Source organism: Ahaetulla prasina, chromosome 8 (genome assembly GCF_028640845.1).
Source record: "Ahaetulla prasina isolate Xishuangbanna chromosome 8, ASM2864084v1, whole genome shotgun sequence".
In the NCBI taxonomy this organism is placed as follows: Eukaryota; Metazoa; Chordata; class Lepidosauria; order Squamata; family Colubridae; genus Ahaetulla; species Ahaetulla prasina.
In genome coordinates, this window is record NC_080546.1 from 79,001,946 (window position 1) to 79,017,805 (window position 15,860).

The following is a 15,860-nucleotide window of genomic DNA, read 5'->3' on the forward strand; positions in this document are numbered from 1 at the left end:
TTAAGCATTAAAATTGAATTCAGCATTTTGCCTGGCATCTTTTACCGTTCAATTGTTTGCACGCCTGGTTTTGTTTTTATAGCTTCGTTAGCTGCCTCAGAGTTCTTTGATTAAGATCGGTGGCTATATATAAATTTGCACAATCAATCAATAATTTGCAGAATCATCACCAGAGTCTCTTCGGTGTCTTTGTGTAGTTGCCTGCCAGAGAGGGGTGAGCGAGGACACAAATGGTTTATACCTGTATCATCATTTTATATTGTGCAAAATAGTAAAATACATGACTTGTGTGATGCTATCACGCCGGTCACATGTTTGTTTTGAAACCATTGTGGCTTGCAAGATGTTTCATCTATGGCATGAACTTGCCTGAAGGACAGTAATCTTTAAGAATCTTTGAAACTTAAAAACGAGGCTGACTTGTGAGGCAGACTGAGAATCTTATCTGAGATGGCAGATTCAGATTTGCAGCCTGACTCATTCTTGTCACTGTTTACATCCCTGGGCCCTCTCTCTAACGTCAAGTGGCAGTTTCAGAAAAAGAAGATGTTTTCATTTTGTGCTAGGGTTCAGAGGGGAAAAAATGAATCCACTTTTCTCATGACAGGAGTCAGGAGAACTCTTGTCTACTAGAACAGGGATCTCCAACCTTGGCAACTTTAAGACTTGTGAACTTCAACTCCCAGAACTCCCTCTGGGAGTTGAAGTCTACAACTCTTAAAGTCTACAATTTCAACTCTGGGAGTTGAAGTCTACAACGTTAGAGAGAGGGCCCAGGGATGTAAACAGTGACAAGGATGAGTAAAGTTGCTAAGGTTGGAGACCCCTGTACTAGAATACATAAACATATAAAGAACAGCTGCTGGAATTGGGTGGCTCAGTGGCTAAGACACTGAACTTTGTCGATCGAAAGGTCGGCAGTTCAGCGGTTCGAATCCCTACAGCCACGTCACTGGGTGAGCTCCCGTTACTTGTCCCAGCTTCTGCCAACCTAGCAATTCGAAAACATGTAAAAAATGCAAGTAGAAAAATAGGGACCACCTTTGGTGGGAAGGTACTAATAGCGTTCCATGCGCCTTTGGGTTGAGTCATGCCGGTCACATGACCAAGGAGATGTCTGGACAGCGCTGGCTCTTCGGCTTTGAAACAGAGATGAGCACCAACCTGTAGAGTCGGGAATGACTAGCACATATGTGTGAGGGGAACCTTTACCTTTACCTTTAGTTTGATGAAAAGAAGGACTAGGGGTGACATGATAGCAGTCTTCCGATATCTAAGGGGTTGCTACAAAGAAGAGGGAGTCAAGCTATTCTCCAAAGCACCTGAAGGCAGGATAAGAAGCAATGGATGGAAACTAATCAAGGAGAGAAGCAACCTAAATCTAAAGAGATAGTTAGAACAATTAATCATCGGAACGACTTGCTTCCAGGAGTTGTGGACAACCATTTATCTGAAATGTTATAGGGTTTCCTGCCTGAGCTGGGAGTTGGACCAGAAGACTTCCAAGGTCCATTCCATTCCATACACTGGGGTCAGGATATTTAAAATAAATATTTAATGCCAATCTATAATTTTCAATGTTATCTGTCTTTAATATCCAGAAAGAGGCTGGGTGATTATACCGCATACAAAAATACTTTCCTCCAAAGAGTACTTTGAAACTGATACCATCTTAGATCAAGATTTTGGCAGTGACTTGCAGCTGTGCAAGAAGGCACGTATCGTATATTTAGAAGGGGGAGCTTCCACCAGAAGTAATGGCTTCCTATCTTTACCAACTCAACGCTGTCCAAATGGATTGAACTGCTATGGCTGTACTCACTAGACCAGTGATGGCGAATCTTTTTTTCCTCAGGTGCCGAAAGCGCACCCACACCTACAATGCAATGCCCTCCCCACGCTGCCTGCCCACCCCACCCCCCGTGCATGCGCTCACAACCCACCCAACCTCGCACCCCATTTTGGGCCTAGCAGGCCTCTCTGAAGCCTCTGAAGGGTGGAAACGGCCTGCTTCTGGACTTCCAGTAGGCCTGTTTATCACCCTCCCCAGGCTCCAGAGGCTTCCCTGGAGCCTGGGGAGAGCAAAAATGGCCTCCCCCAGCCCCCTGGAGGCCGGAAACAGCCCATTTCTGGACTTCCAGTAAGCCCGTTTTTCAGCCTCCCCAGGCTCCGGAGGCTTTCCTGGAGCCTGGGGAGGGCGAAAACAAGCTTCCCTGGCCCTCTGGAAAGCCCATTTCCAACTTCCAGGAGATCCATTTTTTGCCCTTCCAGAGCCTCCGCATGAGCCCTGTATTTACCTGGCACCATCCAAAATGAGCTGTGTGGAGACTCCTGGGAGGGGAGGAGCTGCATGGGCGAGGCCAGCCGAAAATCAGCTGGCCGGCACGCACGTGTGCTGGAGCTGACCTATGGCAACGGCTCATGTGCCCACAAATATAGCTCTACGTGCCATAGGTTTGCCATCACAGCACTAGACCATGATTAAAAACAAGTGGAATTGCAATCATGACCATGACTTGAATTTTTTGAACATAAGCTGTGCACCCACCCTCCAGGGGGGTATTTATTAAAAAGGTAAAGGGGTCCCTGTGGATTTTATTCTGCTAATCGTTGCTGACTCTAGGAGGCAGTGCTCATTTCCATTTCAAGGCCATTGAGCTGGCTCTTTCCAAAGACATTTTCTGTGGTCACATGACCAGCTTGATGTCACAGAGCATTGTTACCTTCCCAGTGAAGTAGTACCTATCTATCTATTCGCATTTGCATGCTTTGGAACTGCTAGGTTGGCAGGAGCTGGAGCAAGGAACAGGAGCTCACCCATCATGTAGTGCTCGGGTCTCAAACCTGAGCTGCCGGTTTTCCACCCGACAAGCCCAGTGCCTTAACCGCTGAGCCACCGCACTGCCTGAAAGTATAAATGGGATGGCCACAAATGCGAAGCGAATCCAGCCTTCATACCTAGTGCATTTTAGAAAATGTGCATTTGTGACGAAGAAAGGGAAAGTGAAGAGATGAAAATGAAATTACCTTTAACGAAAACATAAACGGAGCTGTTTGCGTTTTTTCTGTTCTTGCATAGATAGGTTCCTGTGTCTGATGGTCTTGCTTGAATAACATGCAATTCTTTAGTTTTGAAATTCTTTAACTTCACGGATGGGTCAGCACTGGAAAAGACCCAGGTCACTGGGCCATCATCGGTACAGGTCAGCTTAAATTCTTGCCCGCTATTCACAACCAAAGGAGATCCTGACGGGGAAATGGATGGTGAACCACCTGCCCAAAAAGAAATGATAGGGTTAGTGTTTTGTTATTCTCCACTGGTGTTTTTTTTTAAAAAAAAGATTGCAGATTTATGTACATTTAATCTCTCTACTTATTTTCTTGATTGTAACAATACAGCTGGTCCTCGACTTACGACCACAATTGAGCCCCAAATTTATGCTGCCAAGTAAGACATATGCTAAGTGAGTTTTGCCCTGTTTTATGACTTTTCTTCCCACAATTGTTAAGTGAATCATTGCAGTTGTTAAGTTAGTAACAAAATAGAATAGAATAGAATAGAATAGAATAGAATAGAATAGAATAGAATAGAATAGAATAGAATAGAATATTCCTGCACTCCTGCGCAGACTGCACTGGCTACCTGTGGCCTTTCGGGTGCACTTTAAGGTGCTGGTCACTACCTTTAAAGCGCTCCATGGCTTAGAGCCTGGGTACTTACAGGACCGCCTGCTGTTACCACATGCCTCCCACTGACCCGTACGCTCACACAGAGAGGGACTCCTTAGGGTGCCGTCCGCCAAGCAATGTCGGCTGGTGGCGCCCAGGGGAAGAGCCTTCTCTGTGGGGGCTCCTACTCTCTGGAACGAACTTCCCCCTGGCTTGCGCCAATTGCCTGATCTTCGGACCTTTCGCCGCGAGCTGAAGACGTATTTATTTACTCGCGCGGGGTTGGCTTAAATTTTAAATTCTAAATTTTTATTTTTTGGATGTATTTTAATGGGTTTTAAATTTTTAATATGTTTTAAATTTTTGCCCAATTTTATAAGTAGTTTTTTAACTGTTTATTTTAAATTGTATTTGTTACTGTTTTTATTTCTGGCTGTACACCGCCCTGAGTCCTTCGGGAGAAGGGCGGTATAAAAATCTAAATAATAATAATAATAATAATAATAATAATAATAATAATAATAATAATAATAATAATAATAATAATAATAATAATAAAAAAAACAGAACAGAACAGAACAGAACAGAATAACAGAGTTGGAAGGGACCTTGGAGGTCTTCTAGTCCAACCCCCTGCCCAGGCAGGAAACCCTACATCACTTCAGACAAATGGTTATCCTACATCTTCTTTAAAATTTCCAGTGTTGGAGCATTTACAACTTCTGCAGGCAAGTTGTCCCACTGATTAATTCTTCTAACTGTCAGGAAATTTCTCCTTAGTTCTAAGTTGCTCCTCTCCTTGATTAGTTTCCACCCATTGCTTCTTGTTCTACCCTCAGGTGCTTTGGAGAATAGCTTGACTCCTTCTTCTTTGTGGTTGTTAATAAGTGAATCTGGCTTCCCCATTAGCTTTGCAGGTCAGAAGGTCCCAACAGGTGATCACATGACCCTGGGACACGGCAACCATTATAAATATGACCCAACTGCCAAACATCTGAAATTACTAAGGGGATGCTGCAACAGTCATAAGTGTGAAAAACGGTCATAAGTCATTTTTTTCAGTGCCGTTGTAACTTTGAATGGTCGCTAAACAAGCTGTTGTAAGTCAAGGACTACCTGTATTTTTATCCTACCCGCTACTTCTTTCCGCCCAAAATTGATCAGAATCTAGCCAACCTGAAAAAGCACTATGCCTTTATGTGTGACACACTGACATGCCGTTATTGTTCTTATACAGGTCTCTGAACTCCTTCCACCATCCTCAGCAGAATTCCAAATCACATTATCACTTTTATAATTAATCCCATTTGTTCAATTAGATAGAGCTTGTTTAATCTCTTCACCAATTTCGAAACATTTTGTTCTCGGACTCTTTTAATATTCACCATGGCTTCTTCTCTTTGACTATATATTTTTTTTACCATGTGTGCAATAACTTTTAACTTCTTCTTTTTTTGAAGCAATCGTTTTCTTGTACGCATTTTTTCTTATCCACAGAGCCTTCCATTTCATCATTCCATCTAGCATCCTATTTTATAATTGAATTATAACATAGGATTCTATAACTTAATTTCCATAACCTTTTTTTCATTCACCTCCTTTCCATTCAATGAGAGAATAATCTATTACCGTATATACTCGAGTATAAGCCGAGTTTTTCAGCACGTTTTTTGTGCTGAAAAACGTCCCCTCGGCTTATACTCGGGTCTATACGGCTTATACTCAGTTTTGTTTTTTAAGCCCTCGGCTTATACCGAGTATATCGGCTTATACTCGAGTTTTTTTCTTTTTTCACATTTTACCGGACGGAAGCCCTGCGGTGCAGTGAGAGGGCGGGCGGGGAGCCGCCAGCCTTCTCAGCTGAGGGAGGGAGGGTTTCCCCAACCGGTAGGTGCCTCATTTCCCACCCTCGGCTTATACTCGAGTCCCCAGTTTACCCCAGTTTTTGGGGTAAAATTGGGGACCTCGGCTTATACTCGGATCGGCTTATATTCGAGTATATACGGTATATGTTTTTGTACAGGATTCTGGTCCTGCTTTCACTTTCATTTCTTTCCCCCTTTTTTATCAGCTATGTTTCTTTCTCTTTCCCACTCTCTGAAACAATTAAGAAATGGTGTGTCAAGTTCCAAAAACCAACAAAAACACATCGTGATACTTAACCCTGGTTTTTTTTATTGTTTCTCATCTAGACAGAATGTCACGGTTCCAGGGGTGGGTTCTAATTTTTTTTACTAGCGGTTCTGTGGGTGTGGCTTGTTTGGTGGGTGTGGCTTGGTCATGTGACTGGGTGAGTGTGGCTGATGTCACTCACGTCAAAGGTTAGGGTTAGGGTGCCTGGCCTCTCCTCGCCTCAAAGGTCTCAACGAGATACAATTTCCCTGTATATTTATTTACTACTACCGAACATCCAAAATATACTATTTAATCCTATGTATATATCAGTGGTGGGTTTCAAATTTTTTTACTATCAGTTCTGTGGGTGTGGCTTGGTAGGCGTGGTGTGGCTTTGTGGGCGTGGTAGGGAAGGATACTGTAAAATCTCCATTCCCACCCCACTCCAGGGGAAGGATACTGTAAAATCTCCATTCCCTCCCCAATCCAGGGGAAGGTTACTGCAAAATCTCCATTTCCTCCCCATCAGCTGGGACTTGGGAGGCAGAGAATAGATGGGGGTGGGGCCAGTCAGAATTTTTACTACCGGATCTCCGAGCTACTCAAAATTTCCGCTACCAGTTCTCCAGAACTGGTCGGAACCTACTGAAACCCACCTCTGCAGGGTTCCAAGTAACACCCCCAACCAGTGAAGACCCCAACCAGTGAAGACTGACAGTTCCTCAAAGTTCCAATTGTGGCACATCTTGGAAAACCCGAATCTGAAAGCTCTCGGGTTTTCCCCACCCAAAAGAAAGTCCAAGTCCCTTCCCCTGCACCCACATGTCCATCACAAGGTCCAATCAATCCACCGTCCCAACTGGGGCTACCTCTCAGTCACGCCACTCCAGCTGCAGGCTGAACGTCCTTGACTCTCAGAGAAAAGAATGTTGTTATGGCTAAATACTTCTAACAACTCCATACAAACCCCACTCCCAGTTTCCCACAGACTAAATATGGCAGCCCTGAAGATCCAAAAGAAAAGATGGCCTCCAGGGCTGACACAGAATACTTTCAAAGTAAAGCATGCTGCCACCCTCATAAAGCCGACACTTTTCTCCCTTTCATCCCTTTTCTCTCACAACATCCTGGGAATCCAGACAACGTTCCATCACATGATATGTCTCATGCTGGGAGCCTCTTAAGTACTGTACTATTCAAAGTATAAAACACTCTTCCCACCCCACAAAAGAGTGTGGAAATATTGGTGCGTCTTATACACCGAATACAGCCGTTTTTGGCCTCCTTGAAGCCCTGCTGCATGCGTCCCATTTTTCGCAAAAACAGGGCGCACAGAGGCTTTGGGAGGCCTGCGGATTGCTCCTGTGGGCTGCAGACAAAAATGCTGTTTTTTTGCGAAAAAGGGGCCCATTTTTGGCCTCCAAAGCCCCCCACGCATCACGTTTTTGCCTTCCCCAGGTCCCAGGAGCACTCTGCAGGCCTCCCAAAGCCTCTGCACGCCCCGTTTTTGCAAAAAAAAATGGATGCGCAGAGGGTTTGGGAGGCCTGCAGAGTGCTCCTGGAGCGCAGGGAGGGCAAAAACAATTTTTTTTCTTACCTCTTCAAAATCTTCGTGCGTCTTATAAACCGGTTGCATCTTATACTCCGAAAAATATGGTGCCCCTTTCATGAACACATCTTTCATCATAAACAATCAAATAAATCATGGCTTTTATATACATTATTACATGGTTTGTCACATACACAGGTGGTCCTCAACGTACAACCACAATCAAGCCCAACATTTCTGTTGCTAAGTGAGACGTACGTTAAGCAAATTTTGCCCCGTTTTACGACCTTCTTTGCCAGAGCCGTTAAGCGAATCACTGCAGTTGTTAAGTTTGTAACACGGTTGTTAAGTAAATCTGACTTGCCAGAAGGTCGCCAAAGGGGATCACATGACCCTGGGAATCTGCAACCGTCATAAATATGAGTCAGTCATATTGTGTTGTGATCACATGACCATGGGGATGCTGAAATGGTTATAAGTGTGAAAAACGGTCATAAGCCTTCCATCCTTCCGAGATTGGTAAAATGAGGAGCCAGGTTGTTGGAGGCAAGATGCCAACTCTGTAAACCGCTTACTGAGTGCTATAAAATAGAATAGAATAGAATAGAATTTTATTGGCCAAGTGTGATTGGACACACAAGGAATTTGTCTTGGTGCATATGCTCTCAGTGTACATAAAACACTATGAAGTGTTATATAAGTCTAAGTGTTCAAAGTTACAAGACACTGGAATAAGTGACTTATAGCAATAGCCAAACTGGTCTGAACTGGGAGCATTTCATCCCTGCCCTTGCTAAAATTTTTGAAGCCCACCCCTGATTTCAAGTAAACAAACCCGACATTAAAGGAAACACTAGGTAGGGCTGCAATGATGGGCTGCCATAATGGCACGCATGATATTATCTCCCCTTTCCTTAGGAGGATAAAAGAAGATGGGAGGTGGGCAGTCCAGGCAACCTCTTTATTGATAGGCTGCAAAGACCACCCTGTATGAAACACTGTGGTAATTTATTTCCACGTCTGGAACAATATTCAAAACCTCACAACAGCAGGAAGAGGAAGCTAGGCCCAAGCCTCACTGGAAGTCCCTAACGAAATGCCCAGTGGGGGAATCAAGTAGCTTTATAAATGGATCTTAGCTCATGTCCAATAATTTGTTGGTCCAGCACAGACAGAACACATCGATTAATTTATTCCTTTCTTTTTCTCACGATGGGAGACAAAGTCTACAAATGGAATTGCAGAGACAATAACCCGGTCTCTGATGCATTCCCTTACCATCTCCGCAGGTCTTATATGTACAGAGGTATTAAAAGGATGTCAGGTAAATAGTTTGGATGGTGGGAAATCCAATGAAAGTAAATTACAGTAAGACTCAGAGGGCGGATCAGATTCTTAAAGGAATTTAATCAACCCAGTCAATAAAGAGCTTTTCAAATCAACGATCAAGTACGGCAGCATCATATTGATCGAATTTGGGAGGTCAGAATTCAAATTCCAGCACAGACATGAAATACAAGAAGGCCTGTAATGTATCAGGTCCAAAACAAAAAATTCCCATTGCCAGAAAAAGATAACAACAGATCATAGGTAACGCCATTTCAGTAAGCAAACCAATGAAAGACCTGGTTAGTACTTGGACAAGAATCAGTCAAGAAATGCAGTGTGTTATTATTTAATGCATGCAGTATTGGATAATAGAATAAGAAAAAAAGATAGAAATATATTTAGGTCTGTAGGCTAGCCCAGGGGTCTCCAACCTTGGTCTCTTTAAGACTTGTGGACTTCAACCCCCAGAGTCCTTCAGCCAGCAAAGCTGGCTGAGAAACTCTGGGAGTTAAAGTCCACAGGTCTTAAAGGGACCAAGGTTGGAGACCCCTGGGCTAGACGAAGAAGTAGAAAAAACAAACAAACCAAGAACCGTGAAGGAAAGCAATTACAGGTATATCATTATTCTAATTTTTATCATCAACATTGGTAGTCTATTCAAAAAGTAAAGACACTCTTCGATCTTGTTTGAAAAACTTCTCAGTGACAATACGGAAGCAAGTTCTTCCAGGAGTTTTTTTTTCCAACTTCCCATTCTATCCTACAATTCTTTTATTATCTTGAGGTCTGCACCAAGTCAGGCCCAACTTTTCTCAACCACCCAGGCAGTGGTGGGATTCATTTTTTTTTTATTACAGGTTCTGTGAGCATGGCTTGGTGGGCGTGGCAGGGGAAGGATACTGTAAAATCTCCATTCCCATCCCACTCCAAGGGAAGGTTACTGCAAAATCCCCATTTCCTCCCGATCAGCTGGGACTGGGAAGCAGAGAATAGATGGGGGCAAGGCCAGTCAGAGGTCGTATTTACTGGTTGTCCGAACTACTCAAAATTTCCGCTACCGGTTCTCCAGAACTGGTCAGAACCTGCTGAAACCCACCTCTGCACCCCAAATACTTCCAGCTACTGTAATACAAATGTAATGTATTTCTGTAACAGAAATACATTAAAACAAAATGACTACAGTGTTTTATAGTTTCAAGTTGGTGTCACTCAAGCATGGCTCTCGCTTGTGACTTCTGCGTTAATATTAAACTTCTTCTAAAGAACGGAGTAGTTTGCCTGAAATGTGCCACTGGCTTCTCGGTAAGCAGTACAGAGTCCTTGGCTTACAACAGTTCACTTAGAAGAAGAGGGCCGTGAAAATATTTGCAGATCCCTCGCATCCTGGACATAAACTGTTTCAACTCCTACCCTCAAAACGACGCTATAGAGCACTGCACACCAGAACAACTAGACACAAGAACAGTTTTTTCCCGAAGGCCATCACTCTGCTAAACAAATAATTCCCTCAACACTGTCAGACTATTTACTGAATCTGCACTACTATTAATCGTTTCATAGTTCCCATCACCAATCTCTTTCCACTTATGACTGTATGACTATAACTTGTTGCTGGCAATCCTTATGATTTATATTGATATATTGACCATCAATTGTGTTGTAAATGTCGTACCTTGATGAACATATCTTCTCTTTTATGTACACTGAGAGCATATGCACCAAGACAAATTCCTTGTGTGTCCAATCACACTTGGCCAATAAAAAATTCTATTCTATTCTATTCTATTCTATCCTATTTATTTTATGTACACTTGTGAGCATATGCACCAAGACAAATTCCTTGTGTGTCCAATCACACTTGGCCAATAAAAATTCTATTCTATTCTATTACTGACTATTCAAAGTTACAACGGCTACATCTGCTGACCGTCATCTGCCCAAAGTTCGGCTGATCGATACTCACCAGTTTAAGGTTGACTCATCCTTCCGAGTGAATAGCCAGCTTGTTCCGGGCAACTGGCTGACTCCGTAAACCGCTTAGAGAGGGCTGTAAAGCACTGTGAAGTGGCATATAAGTCTAAGTGCTATTGCTATTTACATTTGGACGTTTGGCAACTGGTTCACATTAATGACGGTTGCAGTGTCCCGGGGTCACGCGACCTTTTTGCAACCTACTGATAAGCAAAGTCAAGGGAGAAGCCGGATTCATTTAACAACTAGGTCAGTAACTTATCAATTATAGTGATTCACTTAACAACTGTGGCAAGAAAAGTCGTAAAATGGACCAAAACCCACTTAGCAGATTTCTCACTTAGCAACATAAATTTTGGGCTCGGTTGCAGTTGTACGTTGAGGACTAACCTGTACAAACTATTCCGTTCCATTGGGTTTTTCATACCCCTTATATTGTTCACTATTTCAATGCCTCTCTTGGATTTTATTTCGTTTTTGTTTTGCTTTGCTGGGGAGAAGTTATAATACCGTGCTTTGCCCTAAGTGCATGCAAAGGCTGCAACAAAAGAAATAAATGTGTTCTGTCCCCCTCGCCTCAGTCCGAGCGATGACTTAATTAGCCGGCAACTATCAGCTTCTGGCAGCAAACTAGCGAGCATCTGCCAAGTGTCTCTGTTATCTCTCTTGATGCCGATGAGTCAACCAGGAACAAACAGTACTTCAGCTCTAGTTAAGCAGTTGATTTGCCTGCTACAAAGAGGCTTAGCAGCCCTTGCGGCTTTTATATCCTGTGGGGTGTGGCTCCATGACTCAGCACTTCCTAGGCCTGCCCCACCCTTGCGTCTGTTGTTCCCGCCTCTCCTGCCTACGAAATCTAGGGTCCAGCCAGGCCTGATTGCCATCAGCTGGGTCTGGAGGTGTGACCTGGGGGGGGGAAAGAGTCAGGGGACGGAGGCCTTGTTATCTCCTCCACCTGGCCTGCCTCTGGCTCCTGGAGCTGAGCCAGGGAAGCCGGTGCTCCAGAGGTAAGTCCTGATGGCCCTTCCCCCTCACTTTCCGAGTCACTTTCTGGCAGGGGCCCCGGCTCGGAGGGCACAGACACAACAAAATGTATGGATGAAACACCACACTATTTTCTCCCATCTGATGCTTTTAAAAACTCACATGGAACCAGAGTCTTCTTTTACTGTCTAATTTTCAACTCACACATTCAAAGATTACTGTTTTGTCGACAACAAATCCTACCCTCCGAGTTAGAAGTGTATTTCCAACAAGCCGCTCGATATAAACAACATTCTCCTAGCAATTGTGAATCACAAGACTGGTCTTTGTGTCTGCTACTAATCCTGAATACATTTATATTGCTTAAGGGGAGCGGGGGGGGGAGCCAAAAGAAGTACTTTTAAACCACTTAAAGTAACTGTGAAAATTGCCCTGTTGAAACAGATTTTTGCAATCTGTGATTTAACAGGAATAACCTATTTGCTAGGTATGCAACATGCTACTTGTTTTTATTTATTTATTTATTTTGTCACACAGTATATATAAGCATAAGCATAAAATAATTATACAGTATATAAGCATATATATAAGTATGAGTATGTAATAACTATATTAATTGGATATAACGAAAGGAAACAATCGGACAGGAACGGTAGGCACGCTTGTGCTCTTATGCACACCTCTTACAGACCTCTTAGGAATGGGGTGAGGTCAATAGTAGATAGTCTTTGGTTAAAGCTTTGGGGATTTTGGGAGGAGGCCACAGAGTCAGGTAGTGTATTCCAAGCATTAACAACTCTGTTTCTGAAGTCATATTTTCTGCAATCAAGATTGGAGCGGTTCACATTAAGCTTAAATCTATTGTGTGCTTGTGTATTGTTGCAATTGAAGCTGAAGTCATCTTCAACAGGAAGGACATTGTAATAGATGATTCTATGAGTTAAACTCAGGTCATGTCGAAGGTGGCAGAGTTCTAAATTTTCTAAGCCCAGGATTTAAGCAACTAATTAATTAATTATTCTTAATTGAATTAAGATTCAAGCAACTCCTCAAAAATCAGAAATTAATTCCTTGTTTACAGTTCTGAATTAGCAGGATCAGCCCCCAGCAGACATGTGTTACAGGTGGTCCTCGACTTACAATAGTTCATTTAATGACCGTTACAACAGCACTTAAAATTAGTGACCATTTTTCACTCTTACGACTTTCATCCCCATATATTAGATGAACAAAACTCAGAAGCTTGGCAGCTGGTTCGTACTTATGGCCGCTGCTGTGTCGCAAAGCAGTGGTCACCAACTGGTGGTCCATGGACGATTGGTGGTCCGTGAGAAAATTTTGGTGGTCCACAGAAAAATTATCTGCATTTTTTATATTGCATTAAATTAGGAGTCCTCAAACTACAGCTGGATACATGCAATGAACATTTGTGTTGCTGCAAAAAATCTCCCCCTTCGGGGTCTTTTTGTGTGGGTCGGAGGGGGGCAGAAATTGCGACTTGGGGTCTGCTTCAGTCTCCTAGTGTGGGGCTTTGGGCGAAGGCTGGAGGAAAGCGCTGCTGGTGACAAAGAGCCAGAGAGCCTTGTTTCAGTGGGACTGCCTCATGGCCTGGAACTGGCTGACCATCTCAGCCCACTGAGCCTCCAGGAGCCGGTACCTGGCCTTGCACTCCCGCAGGTCTTCCCTCTCCTTGGAAAGCCTATGCTTGTAGTCCTCAGTGAGGTTCTTCTGCTGAGCCCCAACAACTGCTTTCTGTTGCGGCCCTAAGGAGTCCGGGTTGGGAGGCGAGGAATGGCTGGGAGGGGAAGGGCAAGTAGTGGCCGGCAAGGCACCCCTCGATGTGAGTGACATTGAGTTGGTCACGCCCACCCAGTCACATGACCACCTAGCCACACCCACCCAGCTGGTCACTAGGCAGATCATTTTAGTGCTCCGCAGGATTTTAAATTATGAATTTAGTGGTCCCTGAGGTCCGAGAGGTTGGTGACTCCTGTCCCAAAGGATTGGCTTTTGCAACCTTTTGAGGAGCAAATCAATGGGGAAGCCAGAACCACTTAACAGCTGCAGTCATTCACTTAACAACTGTGGCAGGAGAGGTTGTAAAATGGGGCAACAAATGTCTCACGTAACAACCGAAAATTGGGGCTCCATTGTGATCATACGTCGAAAACCACCTGTACTAGTGTTGAGTAGATAGCCAAATTCACCTGACATTCATTGCAGTGTGTCACAGCTGCTTGCTGAACCTCAAAATATAGACTTCCCTCTTTTTTTCCCCCTTTAAGCATTTTTCAATTTTCTGCTAAGGGCTAACCAGCACCGACCGGGGTGAGTAGATTTGCAAGGATGAACATCTTCCATTGATTTAAAAGACTACATCATGCTTGGTGTAGCATGTTGACAGTTACATTTCAGCTCATTGGATGCAATTTAAAGATGATTTGATAGTCTCTGAATCAGATTGATTTTCTGAATTTTTAATTTGGATCAAATCATGTCTAAAATATCCCATTGTTAGATGGCCTCGTGCGCATTTGCAAAATGTTTTTTTTTAAATCATATCTGAATTTAATCGCTGCAATCATCCGAAACAAAAGCTAAACTGAACTGATTTGCAAAGCCAAATCAATAATCTGAAATTGGGGCCAAATCTAATCAGTGGTGGAAAAAGTGAACTTCTACATTTAGGCAACAAAAAATCAAATGCACAGGTATAATATAGGTGGTACCTGGCTCAGTAGTAGTAACTGCGAGAGACATTTTGGAATCCTATTGGACAACCACTTAAATATGAGCCAGAATGTGCTGCAGCTGCCAAAACAACCTCAATACTAGGCTGCATCAATAGAGGGATAGAATCAAGTTTGCGTGAAGTGTTAATACCACTTTATAAAGTTTTAGCAATACCACACTTGGAATACTGCATCCAGTTTTGGTCACCACAAGGTAAAAAAGATGTTGAGATTCTAGAAAGAATCTGCAGAGAAGAGCAAGAAAAATGATTAGGGGATTGGAGGCTAAAATGTATAAAGACCGGTTGCTGGAATTAGGTATGTCTAGTTTAATGAAAAGAAGGACTATGGGAGACACGATAGCAGTGTTCCAATATCTCAGGTGCTGCCACAAAGAAGGAGTCAAACTATTCTCCAAAGCACCTGAAGGCAGGACAAGAAGCAATGGATGGAAACCAATCAAGGAGAGGACCAACCTAGAACTAAGGAGAAATTTCTTGACAGTGGAAAAATTAATTTGGTCTAACGGCTTGCCTCCAGAAGTTTTAGGTACTGCAATACTGGAAGTTTTTAACAGGAGATTGGACAACCATTTGCCTGAAATGATATAGCGCAGGGGTGCTATTCAGCGGTTCTGACAGGTTCTGGAGAACCAGTAGTGGAAATTTTGAGTAGTTCGGAGAACCAGCAATTACTGCATCTGGCCGGCCCCAGAATGGGGAGGGAATGGGGATTTTGTAGTATCCTTCTCCTGGAGTGGGGTGGGAATGGGGATTTTGCAATATGCTTCCCCCAGGAGTGGGGAGGGAATGGGGATTTTGTAGTATCCTTCTCCTGGAGTGGGGTGGGAATGGGAATTTTGCAATATCCTACCCCCCGGAGTGGGGAGAGAATGGAGATTTGCAGTATCCTTCCCCTGCCATGCCCACCAAGCCACGCCCACAGAACCGGTAGGAAAAAAATTTGAATTCCACCACTTGTATAGGGTTTCCTGCCTGAGCAGGGGGTTGGACTAGAAGATCTCCAAAATCCCTTCCAATTCTGTTATTCTGTTAATCTGTGCATCCCCAATGACTACTGTTTAGTTTTAAACTGGGGGGGAGGGGGAGAAGGTGAATCTTCAATTGTGATGGAGCAAGAGACATACCAGAGAAATATTCATTTACACAATAATGCTACTAGTAGGAATGGGCTTACAACTCAACCAATGATATCTAAAACTAGAATATATTTTCTCACTCACAACTAACTCCGAGTATTGTCTTTCCGGACAGCAAGAAGAAAGGGAAGTTCACCAGAACTTGCAAAGGTATATTAAGGCTGGGAATGAGCTATAAACGGTCTTGACTGTTTCCAAAAATAACGTCCAAATTTAGGTTCAACACTAAAATGAACTAAGTGGAGCCCAGCATTTCTTCTCATACTTCCAAGAACTTGGAGATGACCAAAAAAATAAGCCATCAACACTTTGGCTCTTCTTAAAATAAAATAATTAAAAAAAACCCTCTGAG

At 43.4% G+C, this 15,860-nt stretch overlaps 1 protein-coding gene across 1 annotated transcript in view; it reads right to left on the minus strand.

Annotated features, from left to right (window-relative positions):
• The window catches only part of KIT (KIT proto-oncogene, receptor tyrosine kinase), a 153,833-nt gene that overhangs the window by 105,223 nt on the left and 32,750 nt on the right, over positions 1-15,860 (minus strand). Inside the window, exon 2 of the mRNA XM_058192657.1 lies at positions 3,028-3,273. Within this exon, the coding sequence (XP_058048640.1) occupies positions 3,028-3,273 (246 nt within the window). The remainder of the gene's footprint in view (positions 1-3,027; positions 3,274-15,860) is intronic.